The sequence below is a fragment of the Pan paniscus genome, chromosome 9 (assembly GCF_029289425.2).
Source record: "Pan paniscus chromosome 9, NHGRI_mPanPan1-v2.0_pri, whole genome shotgun sequence".
NCBI classification, from domain to species: Eukaryota; Metazoa; Chordata; class Mammalia; order Primates; family Hominidae; genus Pan; species Pan paniscus.
This window is the reverse complement of record NC_073258.2, coordinates 95,246,914-95,269,956: the sequence shown is the minus strand read 5'-3', so window position 1 is coordinate 95,269,956 and position 23,043 is coordinate 95,246,914. Positions and strand designations below refer to the sequence as shown.

The 23,043-nt window shown below is 38.1% G+C and overlaps 1 protein-coding gene across 1 annotated transcript in view; it reads left to right on the top strand.

Moving 5' to 3' along the window:
* MRE11 (MRE11 homolog, double strand break repair nuclease) overlaps positions 1 to 11,027 on the top strand; it is an 82,186-nt gene extending 71,159 nt beyond the window's left edge. Inside the window, exon 20 of the mRNA XM_008966413.4 lies at positions 6,432 to 11,027. Coding sequence (XP_008964661.1) covers positions 6,432 to 6,488 — 57 coding nt within the window. The 3' untranslated portion in view covers positions 6,489 to 11,027. The remainder of the gene's footprint in view (positions 1 to 6,431) is intronic.
* The last annotated feature ends 12,016 nt before the right edge of the window (positions 11,028 to 23,043 follow it).

The following is a 23,043-nucleotide window of genomic DNA, read 5'->3' as shown; positions in this document are numbered from 1 at the left end:
TGATTTAAATTAACAATTTGTTAATTTGATTTAAATTAACAGATTGTTAATTTGATTTAAATTAACAGATTGTTAATTTGATTTAAATTATCAGATTGTTAATTTGATTTAAATTAACAGATTGTTAATTTGATTTAAATTAACAGATTGTTAATTTGATTTAAATTAACAGATTGTTAATTTGATTCTCTTAATGAAGGCATTTAGTTCTGTAAGCTTTCCTTTTAACAGTTTTAGCTGCATCCCTAAGATTTTATAAGTTGTGATTCTATTTTTATTTTCATTAATGAAGTTAATTTCATTAATTAATGAATGAATTTTTATTAATTTCAAAGAATTTTTTTATTTCTGCCTTAATTTCATTATTGACCCAGGAGTTATCCAGGAATAAATTGTTTAAGTTCCATGTATTTGTGTAGTTTTGAGAGATCTTCTTAATATTAATATCTCTTTTTATTGCACTGTAGTCCAAGAGTATACTTGGTATGATTTTGATTTTTTTGAATTTATTTAGACTTACTTTATGACTGAACATGTGATCTATATTAGAATATGTTCTGTGTGTAGATGGGAAGAATTTGTATCCTGCAGTTACTGGATGAAGTATTTCGTAGCTTTCAATTAGGTCTGATTGGTCAAGTGTCAAGTTTAAGTCCTGAATTTGTTAGTTTTCTGCCTGGATGTTCTTTCTAACACTGTCAGTGGGGTGTTGAAGCCTCCCACTATTACTCTGTTGCTGTCTGAGTCTTTTTTTAGGTTAAGTAGAACTTGATTTATGAATCTGGGCATGTATATATTTGGCATAGTTAGGTCTTCCTGTTGAATCAAACCGTTTATCATTATGTAATACCTTTCTTTGTCCCTTTTTACTGTTGGTTGGTTTAAAGTCGGCTATATCTGATAAAAGAATTGTGACTCCTGCACTTTTTTGTTTTTCATTTGCATGTTAGATCTTTCTCCATCCCTTTACTTTGAGCCTGTGTGTGTCATTACATGTGAAATGGGTCTCTTGATGACAGCAGTCAGGTCTTGTCCTTTTATCTAACTTGCCACTGTATTCCTTTTAAGTAGTGACATTTAGACAATTTATATTCAGAGTTAGTATTGATATATGAGATTTCGATCCTGCCATCGTATTGTTAGCTGGTTGTTTTGTAGACTTGATTATGTAGTTGCTTTATAGTGTCTCTAAGCTATGTCCTTAAGTGTGTTTTTGTGGTAGTAGGTGGTGGTTTTTTGTTTCCATGTTTAGCACTCTCTTAAGGACCTCTTGTAAGACTGATCTAGTTGTAATGAATTCCTCAGCATTTGCTTGCCTGAGAAGGATTTTATTTCTCCTTTGCTTATGAAGCTTAGTTTGGTGGGATATGAAATTCTTGGTTAGAATTTCTTTTTTCTTTAAGGATGCAGAAAATAGGTCCCCAGTCTCTTCTGGCTTGTAAGGTTTCTGCCGAGATGTCCGCTGGTAGCCTGATGGGGTTCCCTTTGTAAGTAACCTGACCCTTCTGTCTAGCTGCCTTTAAGATCTTTTCTTTCATGTTGACCTTGGTGAATCTCATGACTGTGTGCCTTGGGGATGGTCATCTTATATAATGTCTGATAGGAATTCTCTGTATTTCTTAATTTGCATGTCAACCTTTCTAGCAAGATTGGAGAAATTTTTCTGGACTGTATCCTCGAATATGTTTTCCATATTGCTTATTCTCTCTCTCAGGAATGCCAATGAGTCATAGGTTTTGCCTCTTTACATAATCTCATATTTCTCAGAGGTTTTTTTTTTTCCATTATTCTTCATTTTTTTTCCTTTATTTTTCTCTGACCAAGTAGATTTGAAGAACTGGTTTTGAAGCTCTGAGATTCTTTCCTCAGTTTCATCTGTTATATTGTTAATACTTTCAGTTGTATTATGAAATCCTTGTAGTGAATTTTTCAATTCCAGAAGTTCAGTATGGTTCTTTCTTAAAATGACTATTTTACCTTTCAACTCTTGGATTGTTTTACTGGATTCATTGGATTGGGTTTTAACTTTCTCCTGAATCTTGATGAGCTTCCCTGCCATCCAGATTCTAAATTCTATGTCTGTCTTTCAGTAATTTCAATCTGGTTAAGAACTATTGTTGGTGAGCTAGCAGGCTCATTTGGAGGTAAGGGGACATTCTGGCTTTTTGAATTGCCAGAATTCTTGCACTGATTCTTTCTCATGTTAGAGGGCTATTGTTCCTTTAACTGCAGTGTAAGTCGAGTATAGTCAACTGGCCTTGTTTCTGGGTGCTTTCAGAGGGCCACAGCTCTATATAGATCTTTACTGTGGCTAGATTCTTGCCCTGGGTGTCACAGAGATGTATATTGGCAGAATTATTTTGGTGTTGTAATTTTGGCTGTGATCCAGTAGCTGGCATTTAACATTAGTGTCCAGCGGATAGGCTCTTACTCAGCTGCATAGTTCTTTTGTATTTCTGTGTGTTCACAGCCGTGCTCTGCGGTGGGGTTGGGGAGAGAGATGACCACTCACGAGGGCCACTCCTGGGCCATGGGTGAGGTCCCTCCTATCACTGGCACTGCACCTGCATTACTGTTGTTTGGTGTCTTGGGTTGCAGGGCTCCCTTAGACAGAGGCCATGGCTGCCAGACAGGCCACACCCTTCCCAGACCAGCACTGTGGAGGAAGGCATGTCCCATTCCTGCACTGGCCCACGAACCCACGTGTCTCACTCCTTTCAGTGTTCTGAAAGTGGGATTTCTCCCCCACTTGAGTGCCAGCCCCAGCTCTTAGCTCGACAGCCCCAGCTGTGTGCTGTAGCCCTGTAGCACTGGGACCAGCCTGTGGCTCCATCGTCTGGACCCTCAGGGTCAGGCACCAGCTGTGCTGGGGAATCCGAAATGCTCCCAGGCTGCCAGGAAGGTACTCAGGTGGAACCACCAGCAAAAAACAAGGCTAGGCAGCAGAGGCTGCCCTGTGCACACATTCCTGCAGGGCAGCTTGGCAGGGGCCCTGGAAGGGGCTGTAGGGGAGGAGGGCCTGCAGAACAGATGTTCCTCTGTCCCACAGGGAAGCTGGCCCCAGTCTGGCCTGCCCCAGCATTCAGGTGGGGCTAGTCCTACTCCAGGGGAAATAAGAAGTCTTAGGGGATGGGCGCCTATGGCCACCTTCTGCTGCAGCTGCCTTAGATATGAAAACCCCTGGGCTCCATGTATTCTGGAGCTCTGTCTCTGCCTACTGTTTGGGCCAATCCCCCTGCCAGTTGAAACATCTCCAGGGTGCATGGAATCTTGTAGCTAGGATCTCTGAGGTCCATAGTGAGAGTGTGCTGCCCCATCATCCATTCACTCACCCCTTTCTAGGAGCCTTTCAAGGCCAAGAACCAGCCCTGGCATTGGGCAACCCCCACAAGGTTACCAGCTTCCTCCCTCTTCAGCTTCCAGTTTGTATCACCTCTCTATCAGCTCTTGGTGCTTTTTCTCCAAAGATCTGCTCAAAGTATGTTGGCTTACTCGATATTTTGGTCTTTATCAGTGGCAGTGGTGCTTCTTGGCCCTGTCTAGTTGGCCATCTTATCCTTCTTCCACTAAAAATTATTTTTAAAAATAGTTTCAGGCTGGGCGCGGTAGCTCATGCCTGTAATCCCAGCACTTTGGAAGGCTGAGGCAGGCGGATCACCTGAGGTCGGGAGTTCATGACCAGCCTGACCAACATGGAGAAACCCCGTCTCTACTGAAAATACAAAATTAGCCGGACATGGTGGCACATGCCTGTAATCCCACCTACTCAGGAGGCTGAGGCAGGAGAATCGCTTGAACCTGGGAAGTGGAGGTTGCAGTGAGCCAAGATTGCACCATTGCACTCCAGCCTGGGCAACAAGAGCGAAACTCCATTTCAAAAAAAAAAAAATAGTTTCATTGATAACCTTCCTTTGAACTATAGTTAATGTTAAGAGTTAACAAGTAACATATGTTGAGTGCCCATCAGTGTAATACCTCAGATATAAAAGTCCTGTAGATTTTTAAAATATGATATTCACTCAGTTCTTATTTGCCCAGTTAACAGTGGGATCAGAATTTTTTTTAGCTTCTACCATTTACTTATATTTGGAGAAATGATGATGATGATGATGATATCCCAAGAGCTTTTAATATTACTTTAATGAATATTTATTAAGTACTCACTATATGCTCTACATGTGTCATGTAGAGGGTGGCGCATGGTGGTGATTTCATGACATATAGGTATTCAGGCATTGTCCGAAATGTTCTCTGGGAGGATGTCTGGAAAAAACTCCAGTTCCAGATTGCGTCTGCAACCATGAAATCTCCCCACCATGAATGAGGAGGAGGAGGAAGAGGAAGAGTTATAAGTCAGGACTTGCCTCTTGCCTTTATTAATTTGCTGTTTCCATTAAGTTTAAATAAAACTACATGACTGAAGGATACTGCCCTTCCCCTTTCCTTCATGGCTGCCATTTGAAGGGCCTTTGCTAGTTTTTGTTGATTTGCTTGAAAGTGTTTCTCTTAGGCCCATGACCCCTTTTATTTATTTTTTTATTTAAAAAATTGTTAATTGTAGCAAAAGCATAACATAAAACTAACCATTATTAAGTGTACAGTTCAGTAGTGTTAAATAGATCCATATTAAACAGATCTTCAGCACTTTTTCATTTTGCAAAACTGAAAATCTATATCCCTGAAATAACAAGTCTCTGTTTCCCCTTCTTCATCCCCTGGTAACTACCATTCCACTTTCTCTTTCTATGAATTCAACTACTCTAGGTACTTCATATAAGTAGAATCATATAGTATTTGCCTTTTTGTGACTGGCTTATTTCACATCGCGTAAGTTCCTGAAGGTTTATCTACGTTGTAGCCTGTGACTTACACCTTTCATTTTTAGCTTTGGCTGCTGCTGCCATGTTCCCTATATTTAAGCTGTGGTTTAAAACAGCTTGAGAGGACTCAACTCAGGCTGCCAAGAAAAATGGCAGCAAGAGCTCATTCTACCTATTAAATACTAACATGTTGCTTCCAGGAGGGAAGTGAGCAATTATTGTTTGTTTATTCCAAAACATCTGGATATATATGCGGTTATATGTTACAGTTAAAAATTTGTATACTAGTTCATGTTAACTGCAAAGACAGACTATTAGCAAATTATCTATTAGATTTCATTTGGATTTGTCTCTGGTTTATTTAAGTTTTGTCTTTGATAGTAGCAGAAAATGAATCAATAAATGAAAATGAATTTATATTTCTTAAGGCATCCATTACTCATCAGAGATAGTTAATTTAGCTAACATTTGGAAGTGCTGATACCACCAACAAAGCCTAGCATCAAATAATTTCTTTTAATTTCTTTTAGTGTCTTAAACACAAATAAAAAACTTACAAACAAATTTGCTTTATTTTCTGAATATTTATAGAATACGTAAGAATTGGTTTTATCTTCATAAAATTGTATAATTGGGCTTATCTGAGGTTTGTTTTCATTCTCTTTAATTAAATTATTAGTTAATATCTGATATTCCTATTTATTCTTACCATGCATACAATCTATAGCCCAATAGCATGGGAACTCTTTTTTTTTTTTGAGATGGAGTCTCTCGCTCTGTCGCCCAGGCTGGAGTGCAGTGGCACGATCTCAGCTCACTGTAAGCTCTGCCTCCCAGTTTCACGCCATTCTCCTGCCTCAGCCTCCCGAGTAGCTGGGACTACAGGCACCCGCCACCACACCCGGCCAATTTTTTGTATTTCTAGTAGAGACGGGGTTTCACCATGCTAGCCAGGATGGTCTCGATCTCCTGACCTCGTGATCCACCCGCCTTGGCCTTCCAAAGTGCTGGGATTACAGGCGTGAGCCACCGCGCCTGGCCAGCATGGGAACTCTTGAAATAACTGCAATGTATTTCTTTTTTTATCCAAAAAACTATTTGAAAGCTTGCTTTGCTAGGTTGCTTTTTGTATGAGTGTGAGAGTAGCTAGCTATTTCTAGTATTAAATGGTAATGGGAAATAAAATTACAGCTGTTTCTGAGTTGGATCTCCATGTGGCTTCATTATTTTTTCACTGTGAATTTCCAGAAGAGTAGATACAACTGTAATAAAATGTAAATGAGAAAATATATTCAAAAACCAAATATAAAATGACTTGAATTATTTTTCTGGCTTACCTATACTTTATTTATCTTTATTAAGGTTAGTAAGGGAAATGTGTGTGGTTTATATTGTAGATACATGCACACACAGCAGGATAAATTTTCATTTTAATGCTCATTAAGAATTTAATTGTACTTAATATATTTTGCAGTTATAAAGGAAATAGAAAAATAAAGTCTACCCCATGTGAAATGACTCTCACTGGTATTGTTTTGCCCATAAGAACTTCTGTCTTGTTTCAGTGAAGCATGGAACAATCACTAATACAACATTTGTATCTCATTTCAGGATGACGATGATGATCCTTTTATGAACACTAGTTCTTTAAGAAGAAATAGAAGATAATATATTTAATGGCACTGAGAAACATGCAAGATACAGGAAAAATGAAAATGTTACAAGCTAAGAGTTTACAGTTTAAGATTTTAAGTATTGTTTCCTGAGCATAACTCCATAAGTAAGAAATTTCTAGCTCACAGACATATACAATAGCATTGATTCACCTTGTTTTTTTAACCTGCTTGTTATAGTAAGAGCTTTGTTTCAATATCACTCTTGAGTAAAGATTAAAATAAAGCTACCATTTTACATTTCTATTTCATAATTAAAAACTATGTCAGTATTTTAATATGGTTACATTTAGCCAAAGTTGAGGGAAAGAGCTTATAAAATTTAACTTCTTCATAATTTTAGTAATTTCCTAGAGGTTCTGGGTTTTCTGAAAGTAAAACAATTTATGCGAACCTATGTCTAAATTCACTGTTTGTTACTATGTATGTTTTTTTCCAATGCTTCTTATAAGACTAAATGATTAGAAGTACCTAATAGTTTGAACAGATACGTTTTTATTTAAAAGAGTAGAATAACCTTTCAGAATTACTGAGTTTTTTATTCCAGTTGTAGCAAAGATTTCAAAAGATTGTGTTCCCATTAAGTGGTAGTAATTTCCTTTATTATTCTGTATCCTTAATGGTGTTCTCTCTCTCTCTCTCTCCCCCGTTCCCCACTCTTCCTTTCTCCTTTGCTTTTTCTTCTCTTTCATACATATATGTGTGCCTAGTTCTAGGAGGAAACGGGTTAAAAATTGTTTTAAACTACATCTTCTTGAAAATATTGAAGAATTTGTTTTAGGTAGAGTGGTCAGTTGAATCTTACAGTAAAGTATAGAAATATATTTAATGTGGAATGTCAATGCCAGGATTTCTCATTAACAATATTTTATCTCAACTTTGGTTCCTGTGATACATTTCTGAATGGGCAATTCCAGAACTCTTAGTAGCCCATGTTAAGTTTCTATTTTTTACTTGTTTTTGGGGAGAAATAAGAATTAGACATCTTCAGATTTAGGTTAAATAATCCCATTCTTTATAATCCTCTGTAAAAAGATCCCTGAGATTATTCCTTCTTCTAGTCTTATGCGACAGCTTTACTTTAAAATTCAAGTTATACATCTTGGGAGTACAATGGCCCGACATTTCTTCATAGGTAGAAACAAATACTTGACTCAGTGATAATCATGACCATTAGAATAGTCATACCTGGAATGTGTCAAATTATAAGAGACAGCCACTTGGTTAGTGGCTGCCTCAGATAGCACTTTTGAGGAGGCCTAAGTCAAAACTTGCAATATAACATTCTATTGACTTTCTTAAAAATATTTTTTCTGTACCTAACTTGAGCATAAGGGTTATTTGAGCAAGTAACATTAACTCAGTAGAAGGCATTGTCCTGTGAAATATTCTTAGGCAGATCTGCCCACATCTTTATTGAACTTGAAATCTAATATTTCTAGTAATTGAACAAAGCAGAAGGTTAAGTCAGGGAAGAGCAGTGCTGTCCATGATGTAATGGAAGCTACCAGGGGAGGCAGTGTCTGGATGATGCTGTGCTACCTACCCCTGCACAAGCCATGCTGGCTCAGTCTGAGCTGTGGGCCACATCAGCTAGTGACTCTTCTCATGCATCAGTTAGGTGGGTCTGGGTGAGAGTTATAGTGAGGGAATGGTCACTAAAGTATCCTGACAAGTTCCTAGGAAAAAAGGAATAAAGCTTTTTTCCTTAAAAAAAAAAAAAATTGCTCTTGGCTGTGAAAAGAGGTACTAAATGCGATTCAGTTCACCGCTAAGGAAAGTGATGCCATAGCAGTTACAGAGGGTGATAAATCTCTCCAGCTATTTCAGGTCATTTTGTGAATACTATGTATCAAGCCCTGAAAATATGGTAAATAAAACGTGACAGGGAAACCTTTTTTTGATTGAATATTGTTACATAGTTAAATGTGCTATATATCCTTAATATTTTATATTGATCCTGCAAAATCTGTTGGTTTTAGGGGAGTTTTGTTTTTTGTTTCTAACAATTTTCAGACCTGTTGGTATAGGAATGTAGAGGTCTTTCGGATGATTTGAAAGCAGCTGCATTTGCTCTTGGGGGCTTTGGGAGAGCAGGAATGAAAACATTCAGAGGAAGACATCTGTAGGGAATTCTTCTGTCACTTACCAAAGAATAAGTGTCTTTCCGGTGTTTTATTTCCTATCATAAAAATACAACAGTGCATTTACAAGGTTAAAGATTCCTCGAAGTTCTAGGAAATTCTTGAAAATATAAGTGGTGCTTAGAAAATTCAAGCATTTAGGAATGTGACCTTTAATTCGGGTATGTAAAAGACTTTTTTCCCGAACTTTTAAAAGTAGGAAATACAATAAATACAGAAAAGTCATATGGTTGAATAAATAATTATAAATTGAGCACTGATGGAATCCCTCTACAGGTCAAGAAATAGCGCAGTGTCCTGGACGCCCATTATATTGTTTTCTCCTTTCTGGGTAACAAGCCCTGACTTCTGTAATTTAAAAGCTCCTACTTTTGCCACAAGGTGGTGCTTCTGCCATTAGACGCAGTTAGGAGGATGCAACTGCAAATCTAAAATTACGAAGTTAGTGTAGTTGCAATAAACTTAGAACATATGCATTAATACTAAACCTATGCAGTAATACCATAATTAGCCTTCTAATCATGTAATTTGCTTTACTTAGGTATTTCATTTGGTTCAGCCTGTTATGGAATTTACCAGCTTGATAAATTTGCATATAAAGTTTTATAAAGAAAAGGAGTATTTTGTTTTCATAAAGAGAAAAATCCATTCTTAGAAAAAAACTGAGTAAAAAAGTATCTCAATGGGCTGGGCGCAGTGGCTCATGCCTTTAATCCCAGCACTTTGGGTGGCCGAGGAGGGGGTTCACCTGAGGTCAGGAGTTCGAGACCAGCCTGGCCAACATGGTGAAACCTCGTCTCTACTAAAAATACAGAAAATTAGCTGGGCATGGTGGTGTGTGCCTGTAATCTTAGCTACTCAGGAGGCTGAGGCAGGAGAATCGCTTGAACCCAGGAGGCGGAGGTTGCAGTGAGCCGAGATTGTGCCATTGCACTGCAGCCTGGGCAACAAGAGCGAAACTCAATCTCAAAAAAAAAAAAAGTATCTCAATGTAAAATATCTTCTTTGGAAATATGGAATTTAAAAGCGACTTTCCCTCAAAGTAATCTGATGTCCTTTTTGTATCTGTCATAAATTTAATTCATAGTATTTTGTGGGTTTTTTTGTTTTTTTTTTTTTGAGACGGAGTCTCGCACTCTTGCCCAGGCTGGAGTGCAGTGGCACCATTTCGGCTCACTGCAAGCTCCACCTCGCAGGTTCACGCCATTCTCCTGCCTCAGCCTCCCAAGTAGCTGGGACTACAGGCGCCTGCCACCACGCCTGGCTAATTTTTTTTTTTTTTGTATTTTTAGTAGAGACAGGGTTTTTCTGTGTTAGCCAGGATGGTCTCGATCTCCTGACCTTGTGATCCGCCCACCTCAGCCTCCCAAAGTGCTGGGATTACAGGCCTGAGCCACCACGCCCAGCCTATTTTGTGTTTTTTTAAAGCTATCTACCATTAAGATCATTATAGAAGTTTGGTATAATGAAGATTTGGGTTTTTCAGTCCAATGAGTTTCCATATTCTCGAATGAAAAAGATCCACATTTCATCATTTGCCTGTTTCATTTTCTTTTAGTACTTTTGAACTTACTTTGGTCAGAAAATACTAGAATTTTAGTTTGATCTAAAGAACCAGCTTATATAACTTGCTGTTGCCATGTACATTTGTATGTCTTTGCTGTGTCAAATAACTGGATCTGATTTTAGTTCTTTTTAAGTGGTGAAAGCAATGCATTTTTATTCTTCAAATTCAGACATTGAATATGTGTTAAAATGTGTGTGCTTACCTGTAATCCTCTCCCCACCAACAATTAGGAACATGTTTCTCCAATTACTGTTGGCAAGACTACCAAGAAAAATTGTTGAATTAGAATCCCAGCGCCGGGCACGGTGGCTCACACCTGTGATCCTAGCACTTTGGGAGGCCGAAGCAGGCGGATCACCTGAGGTCAGGAGTTCCAGACCAGCAGGGCCAACATGGCGAAACCCCGACTCTACTAAAAATACAAAAATTAGCCAGGCATGGTGGTGGGTGCCTGTAATCCCAACTACTCAGGAGGCTGAGGCAGGAGAATTGCTTGAACCTGGGAGTTGGAGGTCATGGTGAGCTGATATCGCGCCATTGCACTCCAGCCTGGGCAACAGAGCAAGACTCTGTCTCAATCTATCCATCAATCGATAAGAACCCCAGATTGTATAGCTACATGTTTTAGCCCCCTTTTCAAAGTATATATTCTCCTTGGTACTTATTTTGACATTCTGACTTTTCTACATATGCTTTATCAACCTCTTAATTAAACCATCATTGTCTATTTTGAGAGATAACTGTGCTGCTTCCCATTGTGTGTTTTAAATGTTATTGTTCAGTTTGAGTCAAATAAAAGGATATTTAATCTGTGGTGCCTTGACATTAAAAGTGGTAAAGTAATTTTTAAAGGGCTCTTGGCTGGCTTTTGCACATTATGGCTGATTAACAAAAGAGGTTTAATGGATATTAGGCTGGTTGGCCCATGCAAACTTTGTTCTGCCTCTGAGCCACTGTGTAGTCAAGATGGTTCATGTACAAATACCCAAAACTAGTGCATAAGTACCCTTGATCACAGTGCCTGTTCAATATCAGTACCAAGTGTTTCATGTTTATATTTTATGTAAAAATCAGAATTTTCTACATAGAAGCTTATAACTGCAGTCTACCTGTTAGTGCATTTGAACTGATGGCATGGTATATCTGACTTTGAGTACATTTCGCTAGAGGCAAAAGGCCATTGCTTAATAGGCTGAGAGGCCCAACTGCATTTCCGTTGGTTCTTGGGTAGTCTGGAAATGAAGGCATCCATTTTACACTCATTAAAGTGTTTTACCATAAACGATGAGATAAATAAATAAACCCATCATAGGTATCCTGAAAGTTTCTAGTGGTTTGTCATTCCAGTACTGATTTCTGAGGTTTTTAGTAGTTTTAAGTCCAGATCATATTTTTAAAACTTGAAATAGTATCAACTTTACAGAAAGTTGCAAGAATAATGGAGAACTTTTTATCATTTATTCAGATTAACCAATTTTTGACATTTTGTCATTAAAAAAATTCTATATGTGCATATATGTATATGTTATATACATATATTTTCATGTCAAATGTGAACACACACATACAATTTCTCAATCTTTTGACACTAGGTTGGAATGTCATGTTCCTTTACTCTTTAATACTTCATTGTATGTTCCCTAGGAACAAGAATATCCTTTTATAACCACCATACTGTTAATCTACAGTCCATTTTCCAATTTTTTAATTTGTTCCAATACTTTCCTTATATAGCATGTTTTCCCCTCTAGTCTAGGATTTAGTTTTATTCTGTGAATATGTAGAGTATCAACGTGCTTCCTGAAGTCTAAATCATTCAAATGCACACTCAAGTCTTACCCCCTTCCCTATTCCTTTCATCCCTTTTTGCCCCACCCATTGTAGGTAACCAATTTCATTTTTGTTTATTCTTTTCACCAAAATATGCAAATTTGTACATTTTTTCATGTCCCCTATTTTCTTACATAAAAGGTTTTATGCTATATATACTCTTTTTGTCTGAACAAATGGAGTTTTTTGTCCTACAAACTACTCCATGTCATTTTATGGAGATCTTCCTTTTTTATAGCCTCATGGTACTCCATTGAGTTTAAATGCCATAGTTGATTCTGTCCTCCTATATTTGTGCCTTTTGGTAGTTCTGATATTTACAATTACAAATAATACTGCAATGCTAATACTAGTATTTTTAATACTGCAATACTAATACTAGTATTTTAAAATTTTTAGAAGTGTTATCTTCAAAGTAAATTCCTGGAAATGTGATTATTCGGTAAAAGAGTAAATGTACATGTAGTTTTGTTAGGTGTTGCCAAGTTCCTTTTTATAAAAGTTGTATTCCCACCAACAATATGTGGACTACCTATTTTTCTATAGCCTCACCATCAGAAGAATGTATTGTCGTCAGATTTTTGATTGTTTGCCAAACTGATGGACAAGAAATGGCATCTTAGTGTAATTATAATTTGCATTTCTCTTATGAATTAAGTTGAATTTGCAAAAATATGCTTAAGGCACATTTTTACACCCATTTTTGGTGAATTGCTTGTTCGTGTATCTTACTCATTTTTCTAGAATGTCTAGTCCCCTTTTTCTTCACTCAATATAAAAAATATTTTTTAAATATTAGATATTAACCGTTTGTCTATAATATATTGTAAAATTTTTTCCCAATTTCTTGTTTGTATTTTTATTTTGGTTATGGTGATTTTTTTGCAGTGCAACAGTTTGTTTTTAATGTAGTCAAATTTATCTGGTTTTGCATCTGGAGTTGGTTTTTGTTGTATAAATGGTGTCTAATTGAACAGAGGGTCTTTTAAGGAACATAGCTTTTTTATTTTTATAATTGCATAATTGGACTTTATGAAGTCCAACTTACATTGATTAAGGTGTAACGTTTTTGTGTTCTGTTCAAGAAAAGCATTGCTTACCTTAAGCTCATGTAACTTCTTCTGTGTTATCTTCAGAACTTTATGTTTTGCCTTTCCAATTCAACTCCACAGTCCAACTGGGAATTGATTTCTATGCTCTTAATTGCTATTGGGCTATTTTTTTCTATTTTGTTTCTGCTATGTGCTTTGTTTCAAATCAGATCCTCAGAACATGAAAGAAAATAATTATCTGTTAATTTAAGCCATTGATTAATATTGCATCTTACAGATGGGGAAATAATGATTAAAGTGGATTGTTTTTGTTTTAACAACAATACCATGTAAAAAATGTCTTTAAGGATATTTCTAGAAAACATGGCCAGATCAGCAACTCATTTTCACAGGATGTAAGCAATAGCTATCATTGATCTTACATGCTTTTAAAAAATGCTTCTAATAAGATTTTTTTAATTGCCATTTGAGACCATTATTTTTGAGCACCAGAGAAAGAAAAGTTGTATTTTTTCATACTGGCTCTAACTGCCTTGTGTTTCATAAAGTTCATGCTATGATAAAGACAAATTCTAGCAATTACAGTTGAAGACGCAGCTTGCAGGCAGTGGAACAGGGAAGGTTGTGATGATCATATATCTCAGGGGAAAAGTCTGTACACAGTGAAGGAAACATGTAGGATCTGAAGGTGAAAGTCCATTCTTGACCCACCAGTTAGACTATTTGACAAAATCATATGATATTATAAAAGGCTGAAATTAAGGGTAGAGTGATAAAAATCGAAATTGTGTGAGGAAAATGACCATGTCTTTTTTTTTTTTTTTTTTTTTTTTTTTTAAGTTCAAGAGAGTTTTGCTTTGTCGTCCAGGCTGAAGTGCAGTGATGTGATCTTGGCTCACTGCAACCTCCATCTCTCCCAGATTCAAGTGATTCTCCTGCCTCAGCCTCCCAAGTAGCTGGGATTACAGGCATGAGCCATCACACCCAGCTAATTTTTTTCTATTTTTAGTAGAGACGAGACGGGTTTTCATTGTGTTGGCCAGGCTGGTCTCGAACTCCTAACCTCAGGTGATCCGCCCACCTCGGCCTCTCAAAGTGCTGCGATTACAGGCATGAGCCACCATGCTCGGACCATGCCATTTATGCTGTACTTACAAGTTTAATTCCTAAATAACAGTTCTTAAGAGCAAGTGCCTTCTGGCAGGCTGTGGACTCCCAGCCTGGGTTCATCCTGAATTCACCTCTTCCACAACCTTTTATTATGTGATGCCATAACTCTCGACACTGCCTTTCCCATTAAATTGAGTTTCCTTAAGGGAAGGCCCCTTGCTGTTTTTGTCTCTGAACCAAGCCTAGCATGGTGCCTGGCACAGAGCAGGCTCTTAGTAAATACTTAATGCATGACTGTGTGAAGACATAAATAGATTTTGTTAAAAGAAAAAAATTCCAAAGCACTCACACAAATAAAGCAGAGCTGTTAATTTCCCCCTCACTCCTTGACAATGGAAATAACTCTCATAAACACAAATGACTGGGTTATGCAGTAGAGGCATTAGAGTCTTAAGTTATGAAGTCAATGACTTGATTTCCAAACACCTTCTTACCCAAAATTGCCACCCTAGTCAGATTGGTTCAGTTGGCTGATCAGACCAGTGACTCATCTGTGACAGTGGCAATAATTAGGAACCTGTTACAGATAAAGATGGACTGTTATCCTCTGTAAACTACTGAGTTTTTTCCGAGTATAAATAGTATTTGTGAAAAATGCAAAAGAATATGAAGAAAAAGGATATCAAAATCCTGCTATTAACATTTCACTGTGCGCCCTTTAACTCTTCACATAATTGAAGTGAAATTGTATCAGTTTGTGTCCTGCTTGTGTTATTCTGAAAGCATTTTCTGTGTTACTAAATTTTTCTCAAAAACATTTCTTTTAATGGTTGCATAGTGTTTTGGGTCATGGAATACCACAGCATAATATATTTTTCACTATAATAAATAATGCTTGATGGAGTCATCTTTTTACATATTTTTATACTTTTTAGGTGGAGATAGGGTGTGAGAAACCTACATATATCCGTCATCCTGCTTCAATCCATTTCTCTTCCCCAGGTCCAGATGATTTTGAAGCAAATTCCAGACATTGTGTTATTTAATCTGCATGTATATATGCACATGCGTATATACAATAAACAACAAGGACTCTTTTTAAATAAAATATACTGTCAGTTGTACATAAATCTTTGACCACATTTTAAAAATTATATCCATAGGCTAGGATAGAGTAAAAAATAGAATTTCAGGTAAAGGAGATGAAAATATTTTAAGACTTATGACAGTTTTACCAGATTCCTTTGCAGAAAGGATATGTCCATTTATACTCCCACCAGCAACATGAGAGCACCTCCTTCACTGCACCCTACCCAATACCTAGTCATTTATTTGATTTTGTGAACTTCACAGTAAAAGGTTTCTTCCATTTGGTTTTAGGCTTTAACAGTACTCTTCACCCAGAAGCTAATGATAAGATTGTTGATCAGTCAGACCTGGGCTTCAATCTTTCAATCCTTTTAGCTGTGTGACTTATACAAGTCAGTCTCGGAACATCTGCTTCCCCATTCAGTAGATAAAAATGCCTACCTTGTATGTTTTGTGATTAGATGCAATGATGCTTATGAAGTGATTAGCACAGTCCCAGCATATAAAACCTTCGATGATTCCATTGGCTGCTAGCTGCATCTTCAACTGTAATTGCTAGAATTTCTTTTATCATAGCATGAACTTTATGAAATAGAAGTCAGTGTAAAATTAATATGAAAAAAGACTTCCTTTTCTGATGCTCAAAATTAATGACCTCAAGTGGTAATTCAAAGAAATAAAAAAAACCTATTAAAGCATTTTCAAAAGAGCCTAAGATCAATGATAGCTGTTGCTTACATCCTGTGAAAATGAGTTGCTGGTCCTGTGATGCTTTCTAGAAATATCCTTAACAATTTTTTTACTTGGTATTGCTATTTTTAAAAAAAACACTTTATCATCATTCTCCCTCTGTAAGATGCAATATTAATCAAATAGCTTAAATATGGCTAATTATCCTCTTTCTCGTTCTGAGGATCGGATTCAAAACAAAGCACACAACAGAAATGAAAAAGAAGTAGAAAAAAATAGCCCAATAGCAATTAAGAGCATAGAATGAGAGCTGATGTTAAGAAATGTGACTCAACCTATAGAATTGTAGAAAATCCCCTTGAAACATTTAATTGCACGGCTCTACTCATTAGAGGAACTGTATCTTCCTTTTGCCCCCTCTGAGAGCTGATGAAGAAATTCTCATTTTATGAGAACACTTGGACACAGGGCGGGGAACATCACACCCCGAGGCCTGTCGTGGGGTCGGGGGGAAGGGATAGCATTAGGAGAAATACCTAATGTAAATGACGAGTTGATGGGTGCAGCAAACCAACATGGTACACGTATACCTATGTAACGAACCTGCACGTTGTGCGCTAGAACTTAAAGTATAATTTAAAAAAAAAAACCTCATTTTAAGTGGTTATCCAGCAACAGAACCAGAAAATTGTTACTTTTACAGAAGGTAGGTTTTATTGCATATACAAAATGGATATTGTTATTTTAAATTAGATATGTCCAAGGTAAACGATCATATCAGCAAACAAGAACAGTTTGACTTCCTCTTTACTGATTTGGATGCTCTTTCTCTTTTGTCTGATTGCTCTGGCTAGGACTTCTGGCACTATGTTGAAGAGGAGTGGTGAGAGTGGGCATCCCTTTCTTGTTCCCATTCTCAGAATGCTTTCAACTTTTCCCCATTCAGTATTATGTTGGCTGTGGGTTTGTCATAGATGGCTTTTATTACATTAACGTATGTCCCTTGTATGCTGATTTTGCTGAGGGTTTTAATCATAAAGGGAAGCTGGATTTTGTCGAATGCTTTTTCCGCATCTATTGAGATGGTCATGTGATTTTTGTTTTTAATTCTGTTTATCTGGTATATCACATTTATTGACTTGCGTGTGTTAAACCATCCCTGCATCCCTGGTCTGAAACCCACTTGATCATGGTGGATTATCTTTTTGATATGTTGTTGGATTCACTTAGCTAGTGTTTTGTTAAGGATTTTAGCATCTATGTTCATCAAGGATATTTGTCTGTAGTTTTCTTTTTTGGTTGTATCCTTTCCTGATTTTGGTATTAGGATGATGCCGGCTTCATAGGATGAATTAGGGAGGGTTCCTTTTTTCTCTATCTTGTGGAATAGTGTCAAAAGAATTGGTACCAATTCTTCTTTGGATGCCTGGTAGAATTCTGCTGTGAATCTGTCTGGTTCTGGACTTTTTTGTGTTGGTGATTTTTAAATTACTATTTCAGTCTCGCTCCTTGTTATTGGTCTGTTCAGGGTATCTAATTCTTCCTGATTTAAGCTAGGAGGGTTGTATTTTTCCAGGAATTTATCCGTCTCTTCTAGGTTTTCTAGTTTATATGCATAAAGGTGTTCATTGTAGCCTTGAGTGATCTTTTGTATTTTGGTGGTTTCAGCTGTAATATCTCCTGTTTTGTTTCTTAGTGAGGTTATTTGGATTTTCTCTCTTCTTTTCTTGGTTAATCTTGCTAGTGGTCTATCAATTTTATTTATCTTTTGAAAGAACCAGCTTTTTGTTTCATTTATCTTTTGTATTTTTTGTTTGTTTCAATTTCATTTAGTTCTGCTCTGATCTTGGTTATTTCCTTTCTTCTGCTGGGTTTGGGTTTGGTTTGTTCTAGTTCCCTAGTTCCTTGAGTTGTGACCTTAGATTGTCTGTTTGTGCTCTTTCAGAATTTTTGATGTAGGCATTTAGGGCAATGAACTATCCTCTTAGCACCACCTTAGCTGTATCCCAGAGGTTTTGATAGGTTGGGTCATTATTGTCTTTCAGTTCAAGAATTTTTAAATTTCCATCTTGATTTTGTTTTTGACCCATAGCTCATTCAGGAGCAGGTTATTTAATTTCCAAACCCTAAGTGTTCCCCCAGAAAACTACTAGAACTGATTATATAATTCAGCAAAGTTTCAAGATACTGGATGAATGTACACAAAGCAGTAGCTCTTCTATGCATCTACAGTGACCAAGCAGAGAATCAAATCAAGAACTCAACCACTTTTACAACAGCTGCAAAAAAAAATAAAGCAAAATACTCAGGAATATACCTAACAAAGGAGTTGAAAGTCCTCTACAAGGAAAACTGCAAAACACTGCTGAAAGAAATCATAGATGACACAAACAAATGGAAACACATCCTATGCTCATGGATGGGTGGAATCAATATTGTGAAAATGACCATACTGCCAAAAGCAACCTACAAATTCAATGCAATCACCTTCAAAATACCACCGTTATTCTTCACAGTTAGAAAAAAAAATTCTAAAATTCATATAGAACCAAAAAAGAGCCCGCATAGCCAAAGCAAAACTAAGCAAAAAAAACAAATCTGGAGGCATCACACCACCTCACTTCAAACTATACTATAAGGCCATAGTCACCAAAACAGCGTGTACCACTATAAAAATAGGCACATAGACCAGTGGAACAGAATAGAGAACCCAGAAATAAACCCAAATACTTAAACAGCCAATTGATCTTCGACAAAGCAAACAAAAACATAAAGTGGGGAAAGGACTAATTATAGAAGATAACATTGGAAAAACCCTTCTAGACATTGGCTTAGGCAAGGATTTCATGACCAAGAACCCAAAAACAAATGCAATAAAAACAAAGATAAATAGCTGGGACCTAATTAAACTAAAGAGCTTTTGCATGGCAAAAGGAACAGTCAGCAGAGTAAACAGACAACCCACAGAGTGGGAGAAAATCTTCACAATCTATACATCTGACAAAAGGACTAATATCCAGAATCTACAACCAACTCAGTAAGAAAAAAAACAATCCCGTCAAAAAGTGAGCTAAGGACGTGAATGGGCAGTTATCAAAAGAGGATACACAAATGGCCAACAAACATATGAAAAAAATGTTCACCATCACTAATCATCAGGGAAATGCATCAAAACCGCAATGCGATACCACGTTACTCCTGCGAGAATGGCCATAATCAAAAAATCAAAAAACAGTAGATGTTGGCATGGATGCAGTGATCAGGGAACACTTCTACACTGCTGGTGGGAATGTAAACTAACACAGCCACTATGGAAAACAGTGTGGAGATTCCTTAAAGAACTAAAAATAGAACTACCGTTTGATCCAGCAATCCCACTACTGGGTATCTACCCAGAGGAAAAGAAGTCATTATTCGAAAAAGATACTTGCACACGCATGTTTATAGTAGCACAATTCACAATTGCAAAATCGTGGAACCAACCCAAATGCCCATCAATCAACAAGTGGATAAAGAAGCTGTGGTGTATATATATATATACAATGGAATACCACTCAGCCATAAAAAGGAATGAATTAACAGCATTTGCAGTGACCTGGATGAGATTGGAGAAATTATTCTAAGTGAAGTAACTTAGGAATGGAAAACCAAACATTGTTTGTTCTCACTGATATGTGAGAGCTAAGCTATGAGGACGCAAAGTCATAAGAATGATACAATGGACTTTGGGAACTTGGGGGAAGAGTGGGAGGGGGTGAGGGATAAAAGACTACAAATATGGTGCAGTGTATACTGTTCGGGTGATGGGTGCACCAAAATCTCACATATCACCACTAAAGAACTTACTCATGTAACCAAACAGCACCTGTACCCCAATAGCTTATGGAAAAATAAAATAATAATTAGCTATGTCCCAGGAACTTACTAGACAGATAAAAGAGTATTCAGAGAGATAAAGACCTGCATCCTGGGTTGTCTGATTCCAGAGACAGTATCTCAACCTTAGTACTACTTGTTTTCCCTGTCTTAGTACTAGGCTGTAGGAGACAACATTAGGAAGACAGTAGTTCCTGGCCTGGTAATGCTGACAGTTTCATAGGAAATACACGTGTAGCAAATCATGAGACCCCAACAAGGAAAGTATAGTATCAGAGAATGAATCATATGTTATGGGAGCACTTTTAAAAGAGCAGATTTGGGAACACTGACTTTGCTTGTTCTGGGGTTGTGGCAGTCAAGGGGGTCAGACAGTTTTCAGAGGGGAGATAACATTTGAGCTGGGTCTTGAAGAATAGAGTTTTTCTGGCTCTAAGGTGGTGGAGTGGATGACTGTAGGCAGAGAAACAGCATCCTCAAATACACAGTGTCATGTAATTGGTGATGTGTGAGATGACCACAAGATTCTAACCATGGTGGACAAGTGAATAGGAAAAGGAGCAAGTACAAGAAAGTGAGGGAAGAGCAGGACATAATGAATTGAGTTTGGAGCTTGTTGAAGTGGGTGGGTATTCCAGGTCATAATGTCCGATCAACAGTGAAATGTTACATAATACAGATTTGGAGCTTTTAACAGGTGGTAAGTGAGGTACAGATCTTGGAGTCATTGGTGAGTAATGGACGGTTAAACCAGTGAAGGTGGCTGAGATCACCCGGGGGGACATTTAATTCAAGAGGAGCAGATAATGGAGCATAACATCTTGGAGCCCTGAACTTTAGCTAGCAATCCTACGATAAATGCTACCATTTATCCGTATATGGGTTAAATGGGTTGTTGGAGTTGGCTTAAGACCCTAGCCACTATTTAGAAAAGTTTCTATGTAGAAGTGCAGAGTAAGTTCAAGCAACTTAGAATTTAATTTGGGGCCACAAACTGAAGTTGGAGCTTGGTTGTACTTCTTTTTGCATATCCTAAATATACCTTTTTACTCTATGGCTCAGTGTGCTGGAACTTGGAAAGCAATTCCTAGCTTAGCCTGCCTACACACTTTGCATTTTTATTGCATTTGAGCATATCTTCAGCTGTACTTGGTATTTCAGGCTTACTTGGTTCATTTGTAATTCAAGTATGATGACATACAACTGGTACAATTAAACTAGGATTGACTGTCATGTGCCTGGCACTGTGTTGAACTGCTGTTTGTTCCCTTCTGCCACTGTGATTAGTACCATAAGGAAATGTGAGTGTGGTGAGTTTTTAACTCAAGTAGGGCCTTTTCAGAGAATAATATTGGTGATAAAAAGGCATTGTTTGCAGCGTCAGGAATACTGATGTGGCGAGACTCTCAAAACCTCTTTCGTAGGCCTCTATGTGATGTTACAGTAGTCTCACTTTATCCAAGGTTTCGTTTTCTGCAGTTTCTGATGAAATCTTGCACCACCCTACTCTGTCCACTCAGGATGTGAATCCTCCCTTTGTTCAGCATATCCATGCAGTACCTCCTCCTCAGTCACTCAGTAGCCACCTCAGTTGTCAGAGCTCCCGTCAAGGTATTGCAGTGCTTGTGTTCAACTAACCTTTATTTTACTTATAGTAGCCCCAAAGCTGCAAGAGTAGCAATGCTGGCAATTAGCATATGCCAGCTAGAAGCTATAAAATACTTCCTTTATGTGAAAAGGTGAAAGTTCTTGATTTAATAAGGAAGGAGGGAAAAATCGTAAGCTGAGGCTGCTAAGATCTGTAATAAGAACGAATCTTCTATCCATGAAATTGTGAAGAAGGAAAAAGAAATTCATGTGTAGCCTGTATAGGGTTTGATACTATCCACAGTTTTGGGCATCCACTAGGAATCTTGGAATGTTTACCCCATCAATAAGGGGGGACTACTGTGTTCTATAATTCTTGGTCTCATTTTTATTAAAATAGTGTGAAGTGGTTTATTGGTTTTTTTTGTTTGTTTCAAGTACATTTGAGAGAGTGAAACCCTCTGCTCTTTTCTGTGTTTACTGTGTGTGACTATTACTAGAGATCTAGGAATATACTTACTATTTGGCACAAACTGACTATTCAGTGTCTTTGGTTTTATTTGTAATGTACAAAAACAAGAGGTTGATTCACTGTAAGAGCTGCTTGTATCTTCCCGTAACCACTTAGTAAGAGCAACAGTGATTTACCTTAACGCCTCTGAGAAAAGAACTACTTTTAATAACTCAGCCTTTGTGTGGGGTAAGGTGAGGGGATATTCTTGTTTCATTAAAGACTGTGACTTCGGCCAGGCACAGTGGCTCACGCCTGTAATCCCAGCACTTTGGGAGGCCGAGGCGGGTGGATCACGAGGTCAGGAGATCGAGACCATCCTGGCTAACACAGTGAAACCCCGTCTCTACAAAAAAATAGAAAAAATTAGCTAGGTGTGGTGGCGGGCGCCTGTAGTCCCAGCTCCTTGGGAGGCTGCGACAGGAGAATGGCGTGAACCCAGGAGGCGGAGCTTGCAGTGAGCCGACATCACACCACTGCACTCCAGCCTGGGTGACAGAGCGAGACTCCGTCTCAAAGACTGTGACTTCAGAAGTTCAGGATAAGTTTGGGACAGTGGTGCTGGGCTAAGAGGAGGGCTTGGCAGGGCTCAGGAGGCCCAGGCCTGGCTGAGTGGAGAGCTGAATGCCTGGGGAAGAGGAATAGGAAGAGGAAGTGATTCCACACCTCATGCCTACCCTTGGATTTTCTCAGGACCGCCTCCCCCTTCAGAGCACACCAGTGCAACTTGCAACTGCCAGCAGTAGCATTTATTTGCCTGAGCCCTTGTTTTGCCTCTGGAGCCCATTTTGGCTATCCACATGGCAGGCCAGAAGTTCAGGAGCATCCTGGGAGAAGGAGCAGACCCCTAGGAGAAGCCTTCAACCAGTGACTAACAGGAGGTGGAGTACACATACCACAGCTCTGTCACCCCTTGGCTTGGATAGCTCATGTGTACACCTTACACTGGCTTCCCAGCACGCTTCAGCTTGTCACCCACAGTGGTAGCTGGCTTGACAACACTCTATTGGTTGCTTTCCCTTTCTTGTCACACTTCTCCACTTCCCTATTGGTGTTTGCCTTCATCTCCCAAATGAACCCTCTCACTAGAGTAT